This window comes from Polyodon spathula, chromosome 22 (assembly GCF_017654505.1).
Source record: "Polyodon spathula isolate WHYD16114869_AA chromosome 22, ASM1765450v1, whole genome shotgun sequence".
Classification (NCBI taxonomy): Eukaryota; Metazoa; Chordata; class Actinopteri; order Acipenseriformes; family Polyodontidae; genus Polyodon; species Polyodon spathula.
In genome coordinates this window covers 4,421,614-4,448,533 of record NC_054555.1, presented here as the reverse complement: position 1 = coordinate 4,448,533, position 26,920 = coordinate 4,421,614, and the positions used below count along the sequence as shown (strand labels likewise).

At 39.0% G+C, this 26,920-nt stretch overlaps 1 protein-coding gene and 1 pseudogene across 3 annotated transcripts; one reads left to right on the top strand and one right to left on the bottom strand.

Moving 5' to 3' along the window:
• LOC121297497 lies at positions 1 to 3,113 on the bottom strand (annotated as a pseudogene).
• A 1,782-nt stretch (positions 3,114 to 4,895) lies between these two features.
• On the top strand, positions 4,896 to 26,080 carry sh3rf2 (SH3 domain containing ring finger 2). 3 transcript variants are annotated; one of them, XM_041224045.1, is made up of 11 exons: positions 4,896 to 4,996; positions 6,127 to 6,540; positions 13,828 to 14,097; positions 14,952 to 15,047; positions 16,809 to 17,111; positions 21,221 to 21,351; positions 22,595 to 22,765; positions 23,239 to 23,504; positions 24,205 to 24,494; positions 24,857 to 25,152; positions 25,679 to 26,080. In XM_041224045.1, the coding sequence occupies exons 2-11, from the start codon at positions 6,157 to 6,159 to the stop codon at positions 25,857 to 25,859; spliced, it is 2,388 nt and encodes a 795-aa protein (XP_041079979.1). In that variant the 5' UTR covers positions 4,896 to 4,996; positions 6,127 to 6,156; the 3' UTR covers positions 25,860 to 26,080. The 3 variants fall into 3 exon arrangements, with proteins under 3 accessions (XP_041079979.1, XP_041079978.1, XP_041079980.1); XM_041224044.1 differs by having other exon boundaries at positions 4,897 to 4,996; positions 24,854 to 25,152; XM_041224046.1 differs by lacking the exons at positions 13,828 to 14,097; positions 14,952 to 15,047 and having other exon boundaries at positions 4,897 to 4,996; positions 24,854 to 25,152.
• Positions 26,081 to 26,920: the final 840 nt, after the last annotated feature.

Below are 26,920 nucleotides of genomic sequence, written 5' to 3'. Positions count from 1 at the left end.
TACCGTTTTCTGTGTATTTTGTATTGAAAATACATTTACCTAAGTATAACCATGGATAAACTGTGAATTTACTGTGCAAATTTACCTTGTTTGAAATCAGCATCCATTTAGTGGTTACTTGAATACCCAGCTAGTAAATAATAATAAAATAACTGCCAAAGATTCAGTGCAGTTTGTTTCAATTAAAATTGTAGACAATAGTCACTGGATGTTATAGTAAATGTTATTATTTTTTTTTTCTTGAACCAGCATGACCAGTTAAAAACCAGCTGAGCTTGGAGTCTCCTTCCAGTTGGATATAACAACAGACATTGCTACTGTATAAGACCCCATATTTGAAGCTGAAAACCATGTTATTTTTTTATTGGCTCTTAAATCTTTAGCCTTCAGTGGCTTGTGTATCATGCATGACAAGACATGCCTCATTACTCAAGACAGACATGCTATTAAACTGACAGCAAGCAAACAGATAGCTGCTTCTTTTATTTGCTGTGATCTTTATTCATTTGATACCTTTTCTCCAGGACACTCCTAAACAGAGGATTTAGTTTGGTTTTCAAATATTAGCAAAACATTTCCCAATGGAATGCATGGTCTGAGTCAGATGCTGTTGCTGTGTGTACAGGCCTGGCAGGGCTGCAAGCCGTTTGCATTGCAGGCAGGACAGTGTAAAGCCCTAATTGACTCCTTGAAGCGGTTGGCTAGCATCGAGAGTTTGCTTCCGTGGCACAGCGAGCAGGGGGCACAGCCAGATCCTCCACACTGCGGACAACCAGACTCTGAGACCAACTCCTGAACAAGACAGGACAGGGTTAGTGAGCAATCCACAAGCAGGCGAGATGGCATGGCACTGTTCCAAATATAACACTCTCTCTCTCTCTCTCTCTCTCTCTCTCTCTCTCTCTCTCTCTCTCTCTCTCTCTCTCTCTCTCTCTCTCTCTCTCTCTCTCTCTATATATATATATATATATATATATATATATATATATATATATATATATATATATATATATAATATGTGTATATATTGTGTGTGTGTTTTGAAAAAAAATTAAATGAGTAGACAAGAAATCTTTCTTTTTTAATTGTTTTTAAATATTTAACAACCAGGTCCCCCTTATTCCTTTCTCCAGGGGTGGTTGGTATCTCAGGGTTAGACTGACAGATCTTACCAGAGCGTTTGCAGGTTTTGCGTTCTGATCCTCTGCAGGCACCCGCTGGGTGGGGTTCTGTGCTCCGTCCTCCCCTTTAGGTATTATGGAGTAACCATCACTTCCATCCCGGTTCTGAATAAACCTGTTTGCTAATTCCTTCTTCCCCTGAGAAGTTCTGATTATTCGTAGGTTGCTGGTATAGATGATTATCTTGCCAAAGTCCAAAACAGGGGAAGGCTAGAAGACATTCAAGGCATTCAAAGAATTAGGAACGTCTAGAAAAAACATGGTACAATTTGTGGCTTTATGGCATAAATAGGTTATTACAGGACTCATTAATGACAATCATGACAGTGAGGGATTTTTGAAGTTGTACATCAGTGTGCCAATACAGTGGAATTCCTGGAATCTACTGTGGCATTCTGGCCTAGGGCATTGACTCTATGGGACAATCAGCAGCATAGAAATCTGAACATGTCCTCTATCATTAACACAGATGAGTTTCATCTATCCACTAAGGGCATCTTTAAATATCAGGTTGCATAGTATAGCCACTTTAGGGTTATTCCTGCAGTGACCCTGATCAGCCACTAGAGGGGTCTCATCTTACTTTTGTACCAGTATATTTTTCTAATTAGAAGGAACAACTGAACAAAGGGACGAATGAGCAAGGAGAGAATGGACAGGTGCATTGTACCCAGTTCTGATCACCACCAACTAATGAGATCTAAATAAGAAATGTATTCAGATGACGCTCCCTAAGATGAACAAAGGACCCTGTTCACAAGGCTGTGACTTATGAGTTATTCAACAAATGAGAACTGTCTGTTTCAACAAATTAAACAAAGTTTGTTATTCATTAAACTATAAAAAAAAAAAAAAAAAAAAAGTCTGCAACGGTCTTAAGAATATCAGACCATCAAATCATTCAAGAACAGCACTTAACCAAAATTGAACGGAAACAAATATCCAACTGCGAGGCGTTTTCCAAACCCAAAGCAATAGTAATTGATACTAAGAAGAGCTATGTGTAAAAACAACTGTGCAGTGCTTAAGCACTAACACATGGACACAGACTAACCTTTGAAACATCAATTCTAGAAAAAAAATAGATCTTAACAATTGAATTTTTTATTTTAAAATCTATCTTGAAAATCAAACGCTGAAAGTATGCATGTCTCCTTGTGTTTTTAAATATGTATTTTCTAATGTACAATTACACCAAAGTTGTTAAAAGCAGTGCTAAAGATGCACACTACACACACACACACAATATATATATATATATATATATATATATATATATATATATATATATATATATATATATATATATATATATATATATATATATATTAGACATGTATGAGGCAACACATTGCCAAGAGTGAAATAAAACCGAATGAAGTTGAACTCACTTTAGAATCCTCTGGGGCGCAGTCACTGAATAGTCCTCCAGCAAGACGGTACTTATACCCATCTCTGAAAACATTGATTCTCTGGGCTGTTAAGGTGGTGGGTGAATATAATCCTTGATCCTGTAACTCTGCAAAATTACACATCAGTTCACCTTCCATATGCCTAGGAAATTTCCCATGTATAAAACTGTGTGGATATTCCATCTCTGGACTCTCCAACGCCTGCCCATCTTCCTAGACTTGTTTCAAAACTCTGCCGCTGTAAGAAGAAGATATTTTGAATCTTACTTTCTTTGGTTTGTCTTCATATCTCTGACTAAGCTTCCTTGGACATTCCTCCATAATAAAGCGAGAGTTTGACACTGTGGTCCTGCATGAAGCTCTGCTGTCTTTTAGAGGACGGCCGTGTGGTCTTTCACTGTTTTAATAATTCAATGTTTGAGTCAGGTGTAATGAGGTAGCAGCTAAACTGATACTGTTGCATTAAATACTTATACAGCCACAGCAGGATCTGTAACCATGTTGGCAATGCAGTTTCTGGTAACATTCTTGATAAGCAGAAAAGTTGCACATGTGTTGTATGATATATATATATATATATATATATATATATATATATATATACATTGCATAATCAATTTAATAGGCAGAGCTGTATTACAGTTTTAGTGTTATTGATTATTAAAGGGGACATGTACATTCATCTATTAAATAAAGCACTGGATTCTGTAAAATCCATGTATCTGATGTAACACACACTGCAAAGCAAGAGATCAAATGTTTACAATGGCCACATGTATTATAGTATGCTAAATGGTTTTCTGTAGGATGAATCCCTAAGGAAGCAATGCTTTACTATGGTTAATTAGTCCAGAAGAATGGACAGGTTTTTACTAAAGCTGGTTTAAATCACTTTCTTTGTGTCTTTGAGGAATAAAACAAATTATACAGAAGATGAGTTTCCTGACTGCTATATGCAAGACTATTGCAATTGTTTTAAAAAAAAAATTTAAAAGTCAAAAAACAGGATTCCATAAGGAGCCATTAGGCTCATATATATCTTTAATTCTGACAGGTACGCTTCGCCATATGCTGTGAAAGCATTTTACAAAATGTAGGCCTATACTGGGCCACATCCGTTTTACACACAAAAACAGATAATTAGAATGAAGGGTCAGCCATGTAAACATGTGATATCTGAAAAAGTGGGCTGTTAAAAAGGTAGTTAGCCCATTTTTTTGTTATTGTACACGTTTTAACGATTTTGTATATGGCGACCTTATATAGGATGGATATTAAACAATATTCTAGTCTTTTTATGGGGACATATGGAAGATGCAAATGCATGATCAACTCATATGAGGATGCCAATGGGGGAAAGAAAAAATAAACATTTTCAGTGAAAAACATTTATTATGTATACATTTCTCCAGTTATTTTGAATATTTCATGAATGAAGGGGTAACAAAAAAAGGAATTTGTCCCATACCTCTATGGGAGTCTCATACCTGGGCACAGGACTTCATCGTTTTTTGTTTTGTTATTTGAATACTCTCAATGCACGCCATAGCCTCTGTAGTGGCCATCGTGGAAATAAAACATTAAATAATAATAATAATAATACATGGGAAACATCAATATAAGAAAAGCGACAGTATTTATTTTATCAGACTAAAATGTATTTCGAGTGTCATTAAGATTTATTTTACTGTTGCAGCAAGGAATAAACACAGGAATGCAAGAAGATTTCCCCCCATTTCTTTATTTGCATGTTGTTATAGTGCATTTCGCTCTTATAGCATTATAAGTGGAATAGCAAACAATGCAGCTATATCATTTATTATTCAACTCTACTGTATTTCTACATTACAGATCGCAGTTAATTAAGGCCGGATTATTATTTTGTTGCTGTGAAAGAAGTCCCACCAAAAACAAACGTGTTATGAAACAGTAGGCTATTCTAAGTTCTAGAGAATCAAGAGATTTCTAGAGATTAAAACAAGGACAATTTAGTAAACTAGTCGTGTAGAGGTATATATTATTTCATAATACTCAATGATCACAGAATAAATACATAAACATAAATGTTTTTTTCTTCTTTTTTTAGCACCATATATGATCACATGTGTTAATTCAAGCATGTACCTTTATGGCACTGCATATTTTAAGATAATGTTCTCATTTAAACGTACTCCTACATATGTTCAGACAAAAAGAGAAAAATGTTCGTACTTCAGTTTGAGCAAACGCATCTGCGAAAGGGTTACTGGCATGGTAATGTGATCTGAGTGAGTGAGTGAGTCAGAGTCAGTGAGTAAGTGTATAGTTTTAAAGTTGGTCCCTGTTTTGGAGTGAAAGCGTTTTCCAGTAGCTTCGTGGCTGCGCTTCAAAAGGCTACCCTACCAGACAACGACAAAACGCAAGGTTAGTTTTATATATACATGTGTGTGTGTGTGTGTGTGTGTGTGTGTACACATATTGTATTTATTTAGTGTAACGTTTGTTTTCAGGCATAACTGGTTTCGTTCTTCGGTTGTGTCTCAACACTTCCTAAGTAAAATAGTACGAGATGTGACCAGATCGAGTTTTTACTAGCAACACTTCATAGAAAGTTATTAACTGACAGAGTGTATTTATGTGTAAACAGTTGAGACTTGGTTTTCACGGTGTATCTGCGAGGTATTCTGAAAAAAACACGTTGCCTTCAGAATCATACCCCGCCGTGCAATTAGTTGCACTGTACTATTGTTCCAGATTTGGAATGAGACAGGGCATTTTAGTTTCGGGAGAAGACCAAGGAAAATAATAGGGTCAACTTTTTAGTAATACAAGTCACATCAGTTTATACGATATATTTAATTGCAGATACAGTGTTTAGTAATGTGACATTAAATCACAGCCTAAAAAAATGTCGTAGTGCAGTAGTCATTTAATAGTGGAATAAATGCAATATATGGAGCATTTGTCATGTTACAAAAAAATGTGCTTCATAGTGTTAAATAATGCATAATATCCTATTATAATAAACAATAAACAATAATATAAACAATGCCAGTATTCCTGTGTGAAAGAATGTGTCTGTAGTCTTTGAAATGCTAGAAGCTACTGTACGTCAGTGAAGGGTATGTGCAAACAGTTTTCTGAGGCGTCTAGGTGTGAAACTCCTGAGATTACTTGATAGGTGCAGAAGTTTATTCATCTGTCATTAGTCAGGATTACAGTTCTCTTTAAAGTGGCTAGTGATTGTTTTCTATCTGTAATGATAAAAAGAAAACTTTTTTTTTTTTTTTTTTTTATTTTTATATGAGACTTGAAAGTAGGAATGTTTTCTATACAATCCTACATCTTCACACAGTAGCAAGATTACAGTGTCTTGGGGGGGGGGGGGGGGGGGGGGGGGGGAGTAAATGTTACAGTGCAATGCCAGGGTGGGATATACATTGTATGGAGATAGAAAGTAAGAGAGGAGAAGTATCATTAACCCTAGCTTGTGCCACAGAATAACATAACAGTTCTCTGTCCTTTTATTTATGTATTTATTTTTTTAATTTAAGGGTGATGACTATAACCTTGGTGATCTTGAGATGGAGGATTTAGCTTTAGTGGACCTGCTGGAGTGCCCACTGTGCTCAGAAAAACTTGGTGTGTCGGCCAAAGTGTTGCCATGCCAACACACCTTCTGCCTGCCCTGTCTTCAGAAGATGGTCTATGGCAAGGCAGAGCTGCGGTGCCCTGAGTGCAGGACCCCAGTCACATGCGAAGTCGAGGAGCTGCCTGCTAATCTGCTCCTGGTTCGGCTTCTGGATGGTATAAGACAAGGCCCTGGTGGGATGTCGAAATCAAACACTGTTCGGAGACCAGAGGTCTTCTTGATGCAGGACCCCTCTAGAAAAAGACCCGGGGAGCCAAGGAATTCACAAGCACTGCAGCACAGACATCTGCAGAATACCAGGAGCTCACTGGATGGGGTAAGCAGAAACAACCTTGAACGAACTGGGGCATTCCATGGCATTCCTGATACAGAAAGATGGGCCACCTCCATATACAGAGAACACACTCTAAAGAAAGTTCTTAACAAGTTTAATGTCCGCTCACATACGTTTGGAGGTATACCAGAACTGTTTGTTTATTTATTTGTTTATTTTTTGTGGAATGCCCAGGAAAACGTGTAGTACAGTATGTGTTCGTATTTAATAAAAGATACGTTTTCCCCTTATATTTGAATATTATACAATGGCAATTGTGTAACCTGGTGGATTACTGTCATAGTGTCATTAACCTCTTAACCTCCAAACATTTAGACCAAGGGTAGGCGTCCTGCTCTGGAGTGCCATTCCTTTCCTGGTAGTGCTTTAGGACCCAGTCAAGGGCCGATCTGAACTGGAGAGGCTGTGTTTTCTGTAGTTTAACTCGGATTGAGTGGTTTACAGTTGAACAGATAAGTGGTAGTTTGGAGGAGGTTTGGAAGAGATCGGTTGACAGACACAGGATTTCTTATTCCTGATAAGTGGTGGCAATGAGGAGGTGAAGTTTGTTCTGCCAGCAGTGTTCTACCAGGTCTGTCCACTGCGTTGGTGTTTTGGAATGCCATGGGCTGTAGCTTTCAGTGGGATGAACAACAGTGGTGTTAACCTCTGACATTTGTTTTAAATTCGCCCTCACAAAATGAGGGCAAGGACATAAAAGAATGATATTTACTTGGGTTCAGCTTAGCCGTGCTGAAAATAATACACTTGATGCTTGGCACTGTATGCATTTGTGTTTTTTTGTTTGTGAAGAGATTTTACTGTAGTTAGGATTGAACTTGTTGCTGCTTGCTAAAGCAGGCCCATTGTCCCCTCACTTCTTAGCTAATATTTTTATATCGTGTGTATCATTATTTCATTTGGAACACTAGGATCTTTAAGGAGGGACCTGCAGATTGGTTGTGTTTTTTCAATGGGTGTGAGACATATGAATCACAGTCCCATTCTTTGAGTTTACATTTTATGGTATTATTCATAAGCAAAAGAGCAGCTCAGCAATTAACTTGATAAAAGATGTCACAAAGGGAAGCCCCTGAAAGAAAGAACAGAATGATCCTGGCTGTTATTGTCTCTAAAAAAGTTGCCATTGAAAATATGTTGCAAGGTATCTCAGTACAAGTTGACTAAATGGCTTTTTTGTAGCAGTCGTGGTGAAACAAAGACAAAACACAAGGTAAGTACAGTATAGTAGCATACAGTATGTGTATCTGCTGAGCAATAATATTGCTTTTTAGTTTGGTAATATATAGTCTGTGACTGTGCATGTCTATATGAAGGTGTATTGTAGTCGTTAGCTTAAAAAGGAAATTATACACAACACATTATTTGTATACTATAATAATAATTTTCATGTATTATTTTTATATAAGAATTTCAGTTAACCCAAATAACCTCTCATGTCACTAGAGTAGCACGCTTGCGCTTATCTGTTTCTGCTAAGTACTTTCCTTTGCTATATGAATGCATAAGCAAACCACCACTTTCTTGTAGCTTTTTTTTTTTTTTTTTTTTATAAAATCTGATATGCAGCAGAACACTGGGGTTCATTCATGTGAGAAATTGTTTTGCTGTTTCTGAAGAAAGGAGCCATTTAGTTGTCTAAGGGATTTAAATTATTTGAGAACGGTCTGGATCCCACAATCTTCCCTCAAACATCTTTCAATATTACTGTCTTTGTCACTTGAGTCAAGTCATTTGTTAAGGTTTGCTGAACGATTTGCTGGCACTGGCAGCCTGGGCAACTCTGACATTGTTGGCGTTTGGCAAGCGCCTGTTGTGCAGTTCTTGGGTCACATTTGTGATTTGTGATGCTGTTGAAAAGAACCAATTTATTAGATTTTGACTGTGACAGTAAAGATTTGAAAAAATGCTGGCAGATTAAATTAATTCCCTTTGCATATATTATCTTACAATAGTGTATAATATAAAGGTATACCTGTGAACACTTAAGCCCCTTTCACACTGGCACTCCTACCTGAACCAGGTTCTGGCTTCCTGGGTCACAATCCCACGTAATGTGAAACCACATACCTGGGTGGTACCCAGGTTGACCTGGGTGGCAGCAACCCACCTCAGAATGTGGGTCGATGCTCTTGAACCCGGGTTGAAAGAGACAAAATGCATGACAGCCATTCGTAAGCTGAGGAAATAACAAACAGCCACGTCTGCGTGATGGTTTAATTTCCGCAAGGAAAATTTCTGTTTATTCTGTTTAGCCATGTTTTTGTTGATTGAGACACACCATGAGCCAGATTGCAGCAGGGATGAAGAAACATTTTCTTTAATGAACATTTGGGCCGATGATTTAATCCAGAGAAGATGGAAGCATCTGTAACAAGCTGCTTCCAGGACATTGCTACACGCATTGTGTCCTTGCTTCTGTCACCCAGGTCGACCCTGCTTCTTCAAAAGCAGTGTGAAATCGCATAGCCGACCCACATGACAACGGGTCCTGACCCGGGTAGAGCATGCCAGTGTGAAAGGGGCTTTAGACAGAAGCTGTGGTGTATTATTGTTTACAATGCTGCATTATTATTTGCCGAGAGAGACATGCATTTGGAATTAAACCAACAGACATGTATTTTAAAATTCAGCCAGATTCTAAAGTGCAGAGGATTTGTTACCTGTAGTATTACTGTTTACGTTTGAGATTGGACTTTGGTAATTACATATTGTAGTGTAATGCATTAAAAAGCTGGAGTTTGTGTTAAACCTTTAAAGCTTAAAGGAGCTTAAAGGTCACCCTGATTGTTTTAATATGATTGTCATCGATCATAAAACTGAAAACTTTTGTTGATCCTTCTTGAAAAGCTTCTGCTGTCAGTTCTCTTCCCCGAATAACAGATTTGTTATTTTATTTATAGCTATAATTCTGATGATGGACGTACTAGCTTGGTTCTTAAAGGGTAAAAGACCTTTATTAAACTTCAGAACATGATTGATCTCTGAAGTGTGACTTAGGTTGAAAACCGATGACGTTGAATGTTCTGTAGAATTTTACAATAAGTATGTTATCATGTAATTTATCATATAATGTTATCATAATATCTATGAATATGATATAGTTCAATAACAAAGCCAATTTTTTCAAGCACAAAATTTATACACTGTTTTAAAATTGCTGTAATTGAACTCTGTGTACCAGTTTATTTTACACAATGTATATATGTATATGGCTTCACAGGATTTGGCAGTTACAAGGTTCATTCCCTGCCTGTCCCCTGACGAGAACGTGTGACATGCCGACTACAATGGGATCCATTCAATTAATCACAAAGCGCTAGTATAAATGCATCTGATCCCTTTAAGTGGAGAAGGGTCAGGAGGAATATTACAGCAATCTTTAAGCAACCTCATGCTTAAAACCTTTAGGAAGTGAAGTCAAACTGCAATAAACAGTAAACTACCTGTACCAACTCATTTGAATCTAATCTAAATTAGAACTTCAGTCTTGGTTACAGTGTTTTTATCAACATGTTGGTTCACAAATAGCTTCTCACCTGTAATAACAGGCTTTTAAAAAAATATATATGTTCACTAGCATAATGGAATTCTCTAAAGTCTTTTTTTTTTTCTGGTGGTCATTTTGCCTTTCACTTTGATTCAGGTGGAAATCGACAGGCACTGCACACCTGGCTTTATCTCCCTATTCCCGTCCTGTGTTAGAGGGAATAGGAGCCCATCTGACCCTTGTGTATTTTCCTATAGGAAGCCCTGCTGTAGATCAACTTGTAGATCAAAGATGGGGCCCAATTTCTTGTTAAAAAGGAAGTGAGCAAGAGCAAGGACTTATTTTCTGAAAGCAAATAAAAAAAAACATTCCAATGGCAAAAAAAAAGAGCAAAAAGCAACTTACAGTAGTTGCACCTAGAAGCAGCTACAATGTTACTGTGGGAATGTTTCCACTGTTTTATAATTCCTTTTAGAATATGTGCATTGTTCCCTTGCAGGTGTGGCTAAATAGTCCTTTCTGGAAGCATTTCATTTGTTTTATACCTTGCATAGTAAATAACCATATGTATTATTTTTCAATTACAGCACAATAAAGTCCTTTATTCCCAGTTAAATGTATGTATTTATCGCTAATTGTTTTGCTGCAGTACACTGACGAATCCCTCACATGCACCTCGGAATGAATCACTGTAATGTTATTTGGTTAAGATGGTGTCGGATTGAACAATCCATGACAGACAGTCTGTTTAACAGCTTATTGTACATGCTTTCATGGGAAGCAGAAAACTTGATCTAGGTATGCAATGTGCAATTAATGGGCTCAGGTTTTTCTGTATTTGCCGAAGGGTGCCCATTTATCCTTGTCTCTGTAATTTACTCTCCATTATCAACTGGAGAGTCTGCTGTATTTGTATTGTTGCAGCCAGCCACTCATGAAATTGTGCATTTGGAGCAATACAGTGGTGTCTGATTGTATAGAGGCTGCCATGTATTAAATATATTAAATACTGGGTTATATATTGAACAGTTCACATTTTTCTTATTTCCTATTGTACGTACTCAGGTATTGTGTGTAACTACATTTGCGTATATTCTTTGTTAAAGTACTCAGGATCAGATTTCTAGCTGTAGCTGCCTCTTTTTCACCATAGATATGTGTGATGCAGGCTAGATCTATTTCTGTATACTGTGCTTGTAAGAGCCAGCACCATCTCATGAACAGGCACAGTATTGTGTGCATATTAACAGCAATGCAATTTGAAAAGTTATCTCAGGCAGAGGTGTATGATAACACAGCAGGCATACAGATTAGAATGCCTAAGGGTTCCTCTGTTCCTGTGGTAATAGTCTAAATAAAACATAACACAGACATAGAATGAATGTGTTCTCCATAGACGCAGCAGTAGGCAGTCAACTAAGAATTCAGAATGCTTCTGACTGTGATAAATCAAAGACAGTCTCAGTGACAGGACTATAAACGCTTACCCATAAAGTATTGTGATAAAGAGGGATGTAAACATGGTCAGGTTAGTGAAAATGAAAGGTATAGAATTTACAATAGTGTACAACCCCTAACCAACCTGCCCAATTTACTGTAACAGCACCTTCCAGTAACCAAGTTGATTCCTGTTGGTTTTACACCATTACAATTGTTGTATTCCTTGCACGCTTCAAAATGGGACCCTTAGACTTATTCAATAACAGACTGCAATTCTAAGTTGTTTAAAGAAGTATTGCCAAAGTACAGCGTGTACAAGCTAGAGCTTAGAGATGTGAGAATGCTGCAGCGAGAATGTGGCGGCGCGTCCTTTCAGTTGCTTTCACAGTCAACAGATGTGTGAGTCAAAGCCAGATAACCTTAAACTTCACATGTTTGAAAAGAAAAAGAAAAATGTTGCTGCTCCTGTTGCAGTCCTTTTGTCTTTGTCAGCGTGCAGGGTGTGGCACAGTCTGTACTGCATAGCAATCCCCTGACTCAAAAAGAAGCTTCACAGAATATGCAGTGATGTGCTGTATCAGCTTAGATTTGGCAATATGTACTCTACAATAAAGAATAGTGACAATATAATTGTGACAGTGGACTGTTATATTTGTTGAGATTAACAATTATTTAAAAAAAAAGAATGATTCTTAAAAGTATAGACTTTGAAAATATCAAAGTGTTCCTCTTTGCCAGTACAGCGCTGCTGACCTCACCAGCAGCTGGGAATCATTATGCGCCATCTTTTAGTATTTTCTGTATATGACCGTGTGGCAGGCTGGCGAGTGGATAGAGGCCCAGAGACAGTCTGTAGTTCAAAAAAAAAATTATTTTATTATAAATACACAAAAAAAAGGGCACAAGGGCCAAAACAAAGCAATTTTAAACACAAAAAGAAAGACAAAAAGCAAAACTAATAATGTCCAGGCTGGGCAATGCCTTCACTGGATTTATCAAAGTTCAAAGACATCACACATCAAAAACCCACCAACCTGCTTCCTCAGCTCCCTCTTCCCAAATGAAAAGCAGAGGCCTCCTTTTATGTCAGGTGGCTGGGCACTGATTGATCGTTAATTAAACTAATCATCTAATCAACCCCAGCCACCTGAACACAATGAACCAAGGCAGGTAGGGGAATTTAACCCCATCCCTGCCAATTTCCAAAGAGCAGAGCTGTGCTCTGCCACAGACCGTATTGGGCTCTGGTGTGTAGTCCTGTTTCTCACCAAAGTAACTTTGCACTTACAACTGGGAGGTAGAACTACATGTTGCAATTGGTATTTCATTCTTTGTTAAATACAAAACTTTCTGCAAAAAAAAAAAAAACCTGCTTTGTTTCACTGAAAAAAATGCCACTATTTATATTATTGTAGCTTACTGTTTTAATCCACATTTTCTTACCGTCCTTGGTTTGCAACCCATAAATAATTGACTTAGTCTCCAGCTGCATTTTGATACATATTTTATGTACCAGTATGCAATACATTCCCTTTCTTCACTAGACTTTGATACAGCTTTGCAGATTACACAGACTGGCAGCAGTAGGTACAGTACAGCACTCTGTTCTACTTCTAAAGGCATAAAGCCCCACAAATACAGACATGGTATGTAACCTGACATTTAGAAAAAATACATGGACCCAAATATAAATGCCAAAAGCAATCCAGGCATCCGCTGATGACTGATATTTCCATCATTGTCATTATCAGGGAGCAATCCTGCAAGGTCAAGCAACTGTCTTTTTTGTGTCAGCTGTCAGGATGGAAAAGGCAGGATGTTGTAGCTGCTGTCGGCCCTCAAGTGCCTTAAGTGTGTCTACTTCTTGTTCGCCGAAAACTGCTTCGCTATTAATGCAAAGCCAGGAGAGCAGTTCTGAGCTAGCTGAGCTGTCAGGAAAAGTGACCTTTCTGGCGATACCACTGGAATAATACTAATGTAGCACCAGACTTTCTTTAAATTGGTCCATCAGGATAATTCAAAAGTGTGTTGTTAACAGAGAAGTGCTGTAAATCCAATCCTACCACTGTAGTAACATGAAATAATTTGTTTCTCAGCAGTATTAAGGCAATTCTTCATTAGCAGTCTGCTTTCATTCACATATAACTGTATGACTTTCATCAGGTTTTAACAGCTACTTTATTCCGGATCACAGGCAATCCCTGTGGTGGTCTACATGCTCTCTATTAAAATTATGAAAGTAGGGATCATTCTGATTATATTCCAGTTTATATATTCCCCCCTCCAAGCAGTAGAAAAGTAAGAAAGAGTAGTTGTATTTTGATGATCCTCTCTTTCAGGTGCCGTGTGCCAGGGCGTTGTGTAACTATGGAGGGAACCTCCCCGGGGACCTGAAGTTCAAAGCAGGAGATCTCATCATCCTCAGGCGGCAAGTGGATGGAGGCTGGTATCAGGGAGACATCAAGGGTGTGAGCGGACTGTTCCCCGCTAGCTTTGTTCAAGTTATAAACCAGCTTCCCCAGCCTCTTCCCCTCTGTAGAGCTCTTTATAATTTTGAGATGAAGGAGAAAGACAAGGATGAGAACAAAGACTGCCTGACATTCCGAAAGGTACATTCTGAGATGACATGACATGTAGACCACGTGTACAGTAAATGGTTAATTATTGGGTTAAAACAAAGAGCACCGTATCCCTTATGAAGTCTATCCTAACAGCAACGTTTCTTTCTAATGTGTTTTCCTTGGAGACGCTATTGATTCTAATAATCACTACACTTTAGTTTAAATAATAATAATAATAATACTAATAATAAAGTGCGTTCTTTGTCCTGTGTTCTATATTGTGAATACTCTTGGAATTGTTTGAATGAAGATACTAGCTGGTAACGGCCATATAGACCAGTATGTGGATTTTTACCTTGAGGAAGAAACAAGCCAAACCAAGTTTCTTTTGTAAATTGGCCACAGAAAATAATTTGGACAATAGGCCGAACCTAGCTCCATTTACTTGTTTTATTGTAAGCACTCCAGAAGAGTGAGGCGTTAATTGTTAATGTACAAGTTATAAATTATATAGTTGTATTGCCATTCTTGGTCAGTTAACGCCCCTAATTCTCCCAGATCTTGTCATGCATAGTATTTCAATGGAGAAATGAACTATTATGCTTTTTTGCTGCTCACTTTCATACACACAGCTCACCCGCTGTTTCACTGCTAATATGCTCATAACCAAATTACATGAACTCATCCAACATGACTTTTTGATAGCCGGTTGATGAAAGCAATAGCCGAATTTAGTATATTAAGCGGAAATGAATTGAACCGCAGACACAGTACACTGCAGCGCATTATTGTAATCTTGTGCCAGTAAATCGATTCCAGTTTTAATGAATCACTTAGTCTAGCTCTCCCTTCTACCTCCAACTACTGAAAGTGTCACATGCTGTTTTAAATTTGCCTTGCAGGACGACATCATAACACTGATAAGACGTGTTGATGAGAACTGGGCCGAAGGCAAGCTGGGAGATAAAGTTGGAATATTTCCTGTCCTGTTTTCAGAGGTAGGCTGAGGTCAGAGCTTATTCCAGGCCTACAATACCAGGCATTTGAAGTCAGGGAAATGCTCCATGTCCCACAGGGAATAGCCCAGAAGAGGTGGAAGGCATTAGTATGTCCTAATCACATTGGCCAAATGGATATTCCTCATGACTGAAAGAAAACTCTTTCTTAAGTCTGAGAGCTGAGCAGATTAAAGTGGGTGTTTCTGCATGGGTCATGTTGCGCTTTTAAGAAACAAGTTTTTCAGAATTTCAGTTTTTCTTTGGTAGTAAAATAGAAAAATTTAAGTAAAATTGAGCATCCTATGTTTAGTAGTATAGCAGTATTATAATGTATTTATAAACTTTATAGCCCTTTCCTCATAGAATATTGATACAGTAGATATTGCAGTTGGCTTTCCCCAGTCCTCTCTCTCTATTACAACTTGGAAAGCTAAGTTGCTGCATGGGTTCCTATTGCACGTGACTCTTTCTGTCAACACCTTGTCAAATTAAAATAGATCTTTATGGAGTGCTTTGTGATAATGGGCTCTGCTCAGTGGACATACTGATAGGTGCACTACATATCCTCTGGTAATGTTAGAAAACTAATAAAAAAATCCAACTGAGACACCTGCAGGTGTTGTGTGATGGCCTGCCATTGCAGATTCTGAGATGAGCATTGGCTCTTTCACATAGTGTTTGCAGTGTGTGTGGTTGCCTGTTCGCGCCCAGCCTCTGTCCTGTTACACGGGGGCACTAACTTTATTGAATGAGTTATATAGTTCTGTCTTTAAAATGTTATCTTAGTAAATCTAGTCCTATTTGTGTGGTTGTTGGTGAGAAAACAATCACATTACAGTTTGGGTGTGTAATCAGACCAGCCAGAGGGCCGAAGAGCTTAGCCAGTGATGAAGTGCTTGCATTATTCCATGCAGCTGTTATGTCAACTGGACTGTACAGTTGTTGGCTGGATTCAGTACTAGGCTTTCATTGAAATTGAAATAGTTGCTCTTTGGGTTGAGGGGGCAGGGGGCGGGATTATGCTGTTGGTTTTGTCAAGCTAATTAATTTGGGATCCTGGCCCAGAAAGACCGAACTGATTTACAATGTGACTTTGTGCTGCCGTCAGATCAGATAGCTCCCAGAGGTAGTGGAACAGATTAACTATTCCACCCTGTTGCTTTATGATAATGGCAGACCATGCCACACTGTTATATCTTAGCAATGTGCCCAGAGATTTGTTTCTCGTCGCTTATATATTTCATAAATAGCATCAACATACAGTCTCCTAATGAGGTATTCCCTGGTGTTATAACAAGGATTTATAATAAATTGGATATTTAATTATATATCATGCTGTTAGCATAGTGTATGTGCAGGTAAACCAGCAAAGCTTTTAAACTGCTAGCTTTTTACTCTGTCCCAAACTCTTGATGTCATTTATAAGCATCACTGACTGGATGCAATGCTCTGATGATTCAGGGCACCAGCACATTAAGCATAGTAATGCTTTTTTGCCTTGGTGGCACACCTACACATTAGGAGAGTGTATCAATCTAGGCAGGCGGTCTAGTCAAATGTGTCAGTCCGCCCTGCCTCTCTCATTTACCCACACCAGCTCACGCTGCCTCCATCAATTAGCGGTGACTTTTAGCTTCATGTTGAACGAAAGGGCAGGGATGCAGCATATCTACTGGGTCATTTGGTTTAAGCATTATGTAAAAGTACCAGGTAGCGGAGTAAATTAATCTTCTTCATAAAACATACCTCTTTTTTTTTTAGCCTAATTCCGCCGCTATGAAGATACTTCAGAAAGGCAAAGCGAACGGCTGTCGGAGCATCTCAGGGAACAACTCCTCCACCTATCTGAGCAGCTGCAGGAGTATCGACACCTGCAGGAGAAGCCTCAAGCAGCCCTCCATGACCAGCACCCTGAACCGGCTCAACAGAAGGACCCAATCCCCTGGGTCTGAGCGCCAGGCCCCAGAGATCAGCGCTCCAGTTCTCATCGGCTCCAGTAACCCCGCTCTGGTGGCCCAGTTCAGCGAGCGGAGCAGGGAGGGATCAGCAGGCTTCTCTTCTCAGGTAATCAGGCATGTTTTATTGGGCTGCAGGGGTTAGGCAACTTCAGTCCTTGTATGTTGCAGACAGTCCGCATTTCAATTCCAACAGGGACTTCTGGAAAATATTCTGGAATTGACTCAGAAATGTAACATTGGAACAAAAGTCTAACATTGTTTGTGGCTCCAGTATGCTTTACATTGTTGAAGAAGGAAGGGGTCGAAGAGCAGTAACAGCTGCATATATACTGCATTTGTAGACAGGGAGAGCGAGGTGAGGTGGGGGGGTGGGTGGGGGGGGCACCCACCCACAAAGCAGATGTATACTCCCCCCCAGTTTTCAAGTGTTTCGTCTTTAGGAGCACAGGAAAAGTTATTGTTCTTTGTAGTTGTGAACCCCCACTCCTTGTTTAAACACCCTTTTCTATTGCGAGGTCAGTTCGTGAAAATCTGTTTTACGCGCCAGAGTTAAGCCACTACTCTTTGTTTTGTTTGTTTTGTTTTGTTTTTCTTTACTGTTTAACCACCACTCGAGATGTTTAACTGTAGTTGTATTCATAATTTTTGTTCCATCCCACTTCAGAAATTCGCGTTGTTAGTTTTTCAGAAGCAGATCCAGTGGTTGAAAATCGACATCGCTGGAAATGTTAGTAAATAAGCAGCAACAGACAATGACACACATAAATAGGTTATTGAGCCAAAGATAAATGATCTCATTTAACATCGCAAAATGCATTACAGACTTACTATCTTGAGCTGCATTTGCATTACCGTTCGAATTTAGAATTGCAAAGTGGATAATAACAAAGACAGGATGAGATGTGCTGACAGATTTATACAGCTTTTATTTAATGTTATGAAAAAAAATAAATGTCCAAATGGCAACCATTGTTAAGAACAGCAACAATTGAAATGAGATGCAATAATGGATTATTACTAGCAAACCAACAAAGCATTGCTACATTCGAGACTGAGTTATGCACAAGCCCGCTGTCAATAGCTGCCTATAGGCAAGACAAACACTCCAAAGAGTGGTAGGTGGATTTCAATAGGTTTGTGTGTGGGAGGGGAAACACAGATTTAGAAGCCCAGGCAGGTATTTCATGCAGCTGGAGTTGGGAATGGATCCAGCATCTCCAAGTCAAAGGGGAAGGCGTCTCCGTTTTAATTAAGCCTTTGCAGAAAAGAATCTGATGGCGCTGCATGTTATGCTTCACCTGTGCTGGAGAAAAACCTTTTCTGTTTATAAAGAGTCACGATGCTTGGCCAAGTGAATCCTCGCCAAGTCAAAAGAATCAGGTTTTAGTTAGCCAGGATTGCGCACTATATCTACAGTGCTGCTGGAAAAATAGAAGATTGCAGCCTTTTCCAGGGCTGTAGAAAATCGAAATATATATTTTTTAGTAGGCTTCAAGAATAAACCAGCATAGCAGGGTAGGTTTCTTTTGCAAACCATTCTCATGTATTTTTTACCTTCCAAAACATCATAGTGGTTACTGTATGGATCCATGGCTGGGTAGTAATCAATCTTGATATATATCTAAAAGGAGTCATCAGGAGCAAGCTCTTGACCTGCCTAGAGGCTAGTTAAAGAGATTAAACAGCTGTGTTTCTCTAGTCTGCTGGAGAGGAGACAGGAGCCCCTAGCATGATGGGCCCATGCCAACCCCAATACAGCAGACTGTTAGCCTCTAACCTCACAAGCAGCTCAGGACTAAGAAGCTCAAACCAGCATTAAATACAGAAAAGAGTGTCAAGTACAAGCACATTGATAGAGATAGTAAATGCAATAGAAAAGCGATATTTCATAGCTAAACCATGTTTTAAAGATAGTTTCAGAACTAACAGTCACATTTATTGTTATTTATTTATTTAACACAAAATATGTTAACTGCATTCAGATGTAGCTTGCTATTTGAAGTGCATGTTATGTGGAATGTAATTGCATTGCACAGCTCTTTTGTTTTAATCTGCCAATGTGTGCATTACCTTTATTTAATGAGGTGATATTGGAAGCTTATATCTTACTGAAAATTGCACTGTTCTTTCAATCCAATGCCATGTGTGTTAATAGAGGACTATCACATGGTTGTTGCATGCAACACGTGCATTCAGATGTTTAAACTCATACCTATTATATGAGTAGCCTATGCAAATGTAATAGAAACTGACAGTCATTGTTAATTGCAAGGATGGTATGGGAGTATCCTGTGTTATGCTTTCAAATGTTTGATTCCCAGCAGGATCACTGACAGTAATAAGTTGTGGTTCTGATTCCCATTTCATGCAGGCTGCCTTTCCCATTATCCCAGACTCTGGAGGGACACTAGCTTAAAGATCAGGGATAAAACTCGGCTGCGTGCTGCTGTTAGTGGGTCCTGAGCAGCACTGAGACATCTAATACGCGGCTCACACTGAATGTTTATCTACTGATTGAGGTTATGGCCAAGGCATGGACCTTCTAACGATTTGTAGTTCATCAACTGTAGGAGTTAATTTGTGAAATAACACTGCAGGGCTGCTCTGTTGACATTGCAGATAAAGAATGTTTTTGATCCCCACTGAGGGCTGGAACTTGGCATTGCTATTGTCAGTTCTGGTGGGAATGAGGTTGACAGTAGTTGAAGCGGTCATACTTCAGTAAATATATTGTATTGCCAGTGCTGCTGGCCTGCAGCATACCGCTATCTGTTTTCATGGCCAGCTGTCACTTCATTAAACTGCAAACAAAACGATTATACATAACATAACGTATTAATGTTCTTCGGAAGTGAGCGCAGCCATATACACTAAATATTTACACCTTCCCTGGTTGTGTGTTGTGTATGCTTTTCTATGAAGTGCCTGTTTTGATTATCAGGCTCGGAAAAAATCTTTATCTAGAGTTTGATTCTATAACACTTCACCATGGCGGATATGGCCCAAACCCAGTAGTAGGAGTGTTGAAAACACTTATTGTATCTTTTCTAAACATGTCATTCTCACCCACTATCTAAAATGAGTTGACACTAGACTTGGTGTCTCTGTCAGCAACCCCATTGGCTATACTTAGTTCAGGCTGGCAAACTGAATTTAAATAGAGAACAGAACCTGTTTTAAGTGATAGGTTGTTGTCTTGCACCTGGCCTGGATTGAATAAGTCTACAACTATTCCTGTCATCTGTTGTTTGTTATTCCTGTGTTCGAATGCAGGCTGAGACGCATTGCCGCTGAGCATTAGGCTGCAAGAGAGTCACTAACAATGCCCTTCACCAGGCAGACAAGTGTTCTGCAAACATCATGGCTTAAAATAAATTGAAATGGAAACACAGGGCTGCCAAAAAGCACTCTGGATGGTTTCTGACGCAGTATAGCAGTCAGCACACATGTGTACTAATGTAATTTCTGCAGGGCCCTGTTGTCTTGTGCTGCTTGTGTACACAGTTACTGAAGCACTCGACTGCCTATGTGGGTGGGGCTCTTAGGGGTGTGTGTAAATTATTGAAAGCTAAACAGCATGCTACAGATGTTAACAGCACTAAGAGAGAATCAAGAAAGACCTCACCTTCAATCATTCAAAGTTCAGTTTGAATATGATCAAATATGATTAAAAACAAAAAATCAGAAAGTGTGATACAACCAGTTGAGATAAGGGTTTTGTGCGATACATACTGTATACTGTAAAGTAGATGGTTTTAACATAAAAAAAAATCCTTTTCACAACCACATTACTAATATCTTCACACAAATGAGCTGTGAACAGGGTAATACAATGTAGTGGGCGTCGCTTTCTGTGCCTAGACTGTGTTGCTGAAATAGTTTTTTTAGAGATTGCTTCAATATGATGAAATTCCATAGCTACCGATGTTGGAAACCAGACAAGTTTCTGGGAGTGGAAAGGCTCAGAAGTTGGTTAAGAAACTGTGTTTGGGAATGTTTAGATTTACAATGAAAGTTTTTCTGATAATTTCTCTTTGGTTGCTTTTCCCAAACATTTCGCTACAGTCTGATATCACAGTGTAAGGTTTTTATTTTGTAAAACACACAAGTAATGGAATCCCTATTGAGTATGGGACTGAAAGGAATGGTCAAGAGAGGACTTCACCATACTGCTTATAAGTATAGCTCCAGTGATAGCCTTTGTTGTATGTCTAGGTACCTGCCGCTCCTGTGGAGAGAGGAGTAGCCCTCGAACCCTCTCCTTCCCCTGCTGTGGAACCTACAAACTTAAAAACCATGACCAGCAATGGAGATAGATCGCTCTCCAGACAAGTGTCTATCACCGTGTAAGTAACCCTGCTTGCTTACTGAAGAGATTTGTATTTAAAATACAGGGAGCAGGTTTGCCAGGGCAGTATTGTAACCTGTAAGGGGTTTATAACCCTGCTATGCTATTTCTAAAACACCATGGCATCTTCACAAAGCAGGGAGGCCTTAAGTTTATCATGTCAAAGACAATACTGGTCATGAGCCCAATATAACTACAGACAATTCTTAGTCTTGCTTAGCGGATGTGATCAAAATCTAAGATGTGCCAAATGCTGGATCATTTCAGTTACTTTTTTTTCATTATAGTCTAAAACTCCTCAGAGGTTTTGGGTGTGGCCTGTTTGGCATGATTTTATGCAGAACAGTATACAAGATAAACCTGATAACAGAGCTTAATAGTAATTATAATGGTTAACATCAAAGTCATAATACTCATCATACTTATGGTACTGCATTTGGCAGACTTTGTTTCCAGCGTGACTCTGAATAAAATGGGTGGTGAATTAGTCTGCACCACATACAGCATAATGTTGTGTTTACTTACATTTGATTGCTGTGTTTTTCATGGGGTTAAGTTCACTGAATAGGGAATGATGGGTTAGCCACTGAACCATGCTTGCATCCACGCTAGCAATTATCTGGCTAAAAATAAAACCAGATAGAAATGCAAATGCGTGTCAGCCAGACTCTGCAAGCCAGCCTTCACTTCGTCTGCTCATTTAAAATATTGAAAAGCTGCTTGAGATGCACTGATTATTTCTGACAAGCTTGTCTAAAACATCAGCCAGTTGCTTTCCTAAAATCTCTGGTTATCCTCATGTAGCTTGTTTCTTCTGGGTAGACTGCAGCAATGCAGAGTTATCTTTTCAATATCCCCGATCTATCGATCATGCAAAGGGACATGTTTTTATTCCTAAAAGGAAACCGTTTCAAAACCAGTAACAAACAACTCAGAATGGAAAACCTAGAGATCATGTATACAAGGTGTTTCCTACTATTTGTTTAACATTGATGTTTTTTGTTGTTGTTGTTGTTGTTGTTGTTGTTGTTGTTGTTGTTGTTGTTGTTTTCTCCATGTACAACTGACTGTAAGTGTATTATCAGTATTAGGCCCAGTATTATCTCCTACCAGGAGGTTACATATCTCTGGAGACATGACTGAACAGCAGCGAATCAAAAACCGGGTGTGATTACCCTCCTGCCATTCCTAGTCATAAGGATAAAGAGATGCTTTGCTAATTGCTTATGTCTCACTCTTAGCTGTGCTGCCTTGTACCCATACACCCCGCGGCGGGTAGAGGAGCTGGGGCTACAGAAGGGGGAGATGGTTGGTGTTTATGGGAAGTACCAGGAAGGATGGCTGAGGGGCCTGTCACTGCGAACAGGCAAAGTGGGCATCCTGCCAGGCAACTATGTCACCCCAGTGCTCAGGTATAATTAGATTCAGTTTTCTATTATTTTTATATATCTGTCTAATCTATCTATACTGTAAAAGATCATGAGTTTATACGTAATAAGTGATTATTAAGAATTTTTAGAACAACCAGACGTTTCTTATAAATTATTTTTGTCGTTACATGATTCATTAAGCTATAACCTACTCAAAGATGGCACAGTTGTTTGCCACCGGGTGGCACAATTAACAAAGACAAAAAAGGGTCAGTTATTTCAGTGCTAGAATTAGGTATATGTAATCCATTAGGCTCAAAGTACAATTTGTCCTTCTCGTATCACTGAAGGAGGAATTGTAAATATACCCTACGTGTGTTCTCTGTTTGTTTTAGTAATGGAACATTAAAAGGGCTGTATGACATTAAGAGGTGTCTCTGCATGATAACAGTGAGCAAGTGTCACTGTTATCAGCCTTTACTGTAGCCTGATAATGCTTACTCTTTCCAAAACAGAACGTCTGCTACAGTCTCAGAGCGTAAGCCAGCTGTGCTTACTACGAGTCAGACTGGAAAGAGGTCACGAATTGTTAAACCGCAAGCAGCAGTCGTTCCCCTTGACAGAAATTCTTCAGATGGGACAACAAGGCCAGCCGTGCAGGTACGCTCCGTTGCCATGCCAACCCCTGTGACATCAGTGGGCCTGGTGAGAGCAGCAGCCCAGCCAGCCAGCACTGTGGGGAGAGGCACAGGCAGGAGTGTCTTCAGCACTCTACAGAGGGGTAAGAACAGCAGCTGCAAGCTTCAACAAGCACCAGGGAAGGTGGTGCTCAATTAGATACTGTTCTGAGGAATGTACCACACACTGGAGAGAACAGAATGTTGCCTTTTCTGTATGATGTCAAACTGTATGCATGCAACAAAGACTTTGCCCAAGTTCTAAATCTGCTTATGACACAATTTACGGAATTGTAGCACCCTAAAAACAGACTGTAATACAACAAGGGGGGGGGGGGGCTGTAGTCCAGAAAGTATGGAAGTATGAAAACAGGTATTTTTCAACAAACCAGATACTCGCAATTTAAGCAAAAAAATCATTGCCATAAAGTCACACAATGTGCAAAATAGCTGTATTTATTTTAACTTAAAAATAATGAAATGGTTAACTGGACCCTCCCATGCACTAAAGATTTGGGTCAAGTGACAAGAGGAGGTTAACAAAAGGTCTTTTCTCTCCAGCTCACTCTATAACACTGTTTATATTTTCAGTAAAACATTGAAAGAGCCTGTTCAAAAAGTGCTCAAATCACATAAATCAATTATCACTGCTTACATATTAATGCTTACATTTATCTGCACAATTTATTTGTAGGTATGCCATTTGTATACAAAAAGGGTTTTGAAACTGCTCGGGGCTATGTGGAAGTAAGAAAAAACAAAACAAAAAAAAAACAATTGAGCTTTCTCTTCTCTCTTTATCAGGGTCTTCAATTCCGGTTATTGGTACATTCCGTCCCTCTCCCTCTGTTTTGGTTCGACCCCAGCAGCCCCACCCTCAACCTTCTACAATGGCACCTGTTGCCACGGTGATGAGACAAAACCACCCTGTAAAAACTACCCAGCGCAGGGTTTCTGAAGCAACATTACCCTCTGCTGGTAGCTCAGCAACATTGAATACCAGAGATGTTGCTGTAACTGGAACACTTACAAAACAAATAACCCCTCAGTCCATACTGGTTAAACCAGACTCCTACAAAAACAGTTCAGAAAAGGTAAGTGATGACCCCAAGCTTCATAATGCCATCTCTTCTATACAAACAGCAGCTATCCTACACAAGGAACAGAAGCAGTAGAACTTAATGCTATTTTCATTAACAGCTTATTGGGCCATTCAGTTTTGTGTTCGAGCCTCTCCTAAAACTGGTTAACATTTTTAAAGGCTGTAAATAAAGCACAAACTTTAAGTTGTAAACTGTAGTCCACCCAAGTCAAATACTTGAGGTACATAGAATTTGCCTTCTAAAGGTTTAATAATAATAATTTAATGTAATTTTAAAATGTATGAATAATGTCAAGATTGACGGAGGCAGTAAACAGTTAAAACAATAAGAGATATTTGATTTGTTTGCAGCAGGTCAAAACAGTCCGCTTCCAGACTCAGGACTCCCTGCCCCAGCTGAAAAGGAGCAATTCCCAGCCGACTGCACAAATCACCCTAACAAGAGCGGAGCAGACGAGCACTGAGGCTGCCACACAGGAATCAAATAGCAGCCAGGGGACCACCGTCTACCACACCGTGGGTACAGAGAGCAAAATACCACAGCACAACAAGACAGACTCTCTGGATCTCTCAACTCCAGACATGCCTGCCCATATTCATCAAAGCTCCATCAAAAAGCAAGATTTAACACAGCCACCACCAACTGGAAGGTAATCTATCTTCCTGCAGTATTTTATCGTATGCGCATTTACTTGGCTATGAAGTAAGGTGGGCATCTACAGTATTTATTTTATAAAGCTAAATTCATTATAAAAAAGTGAGTGTGTTTACAGTATTAATTGGATGAGTCAACTGAACTTCTTGTTTTTTTTTTTTTTTTTTTTTTTTTTTTTTACAATATCCTCTCCTTCCTGAAGCATTTCTGTTATATATGCTGTACTGCTGATCAATAAGTGAGTCTGACTTATCAATAGTACATTGTAATTGAACTGATCAGATTCACAACCCTGAGGAAGTTGCAAGCAAACTAAAACTATGTACAAGGAAATCTATGTAAGATAACAAATACTCTGTGGATAAATATAACAGTGCAACAAAATTTAAAAATAACATAGTCCACATTCAAGACACGTTTTTCCCCACGCTTTGTACATAATACAATCACAAAACTTCACCTTGAAGACTTTTGCTCGTTTGATAACCCATTAGTAAGTTGTGTCTGTTCCGTTTTTACAGGTACAGGGTGTTGATTTCCTGTGCAGCACAAAGAGAAGGAGAGCTGGATCTGAAGGAAGGAGACCTGGTCCTGGTACAGAGGACACGCCAGGATGGCTGGCTCCAGGGAATCCACGAACGGACCGGGAAAACTGGACTTCTCCAGTACAAATTTCTGGAGCTTCTTGAAAAACAGAGCTAGCTGACTGCCACTTTTTGACACTGTAAAGAAAGGCTGCCAAAAAGATGTAACATATATTGCATGTTTCTTTTAAAGGGAAGTTGTGTTGTTTGTCAAAATCTTGACCACAATTCAAATGTATACGCTTTGAGAAAGTCTTATCGAAGCACTGAATTATTATTGTTTTGTCTTGCTCTAATACGACTATTATTAATTTAAAAGGTAGGAATGTGTACTGCGTATCCTTTTGTCAGATTGAGCATTTATTCAGATTTGTCCAGGGAAGGTCTCTTGTGATTCACACAAAGATATTGCGTCATCATTCCTGACTTACTTTTCCTACTGAGGGTGCTGTTAGTTGTACTTTAATAATAAAACATTAAGTGCCTTGGACATCACTCTACTATAGGACTGAATCAGTTAACGGTCGTGTCCCTTTATGATTACAAATTCAAAGGACTGAGGACATATGCTTTGGATAATGCACAACACTGTAATCTACTGGTTTGTCAGTTGCAACTGAGATTCTAATCCTGACATTTATATTAGCACAGAAAGAAAGGTTTGACGTTTTTTTTTTTTTTAGAAGCAGAAGTGAGAAAAGTGTTATCTGTATTTGTAAAGGAAGGAGCTTTTTTTTAATTAAATGAATAGGAAGATATGAAATGAAAGCAAGAATTTTGACTGAAAACAGAAGAGACATTGGAAAGTGGTGATAAAGGGAGTCTGTACTATTAATAGAAACTTTTTATTGCTGCAGTGCAGCGTTGACAGGTAGCTGAGGAGTTTGTCAGTTTAAAAGGAAAAACGGCAATAGCAAAACATTGTATGTAGTGTAAAAACACACTGTTGTGTGACACCTTCATATAGAAGAATACCAAATCCTCAATACATATGCAAGCTTGTAAAAAAAATAAGACCTTGTTTAGCACCATGCTTGTATGGGACCAGTGTAAATGGGTACATTCTTTCACCAACACATGCCTGCCTTTGTAGGCTTATTCAAGAATTCAACTTGTCCTGTGTACATACTGCGCTACAGCTGGAGTCTCCCAACCCACTTGCTCCTACACACACTGTAA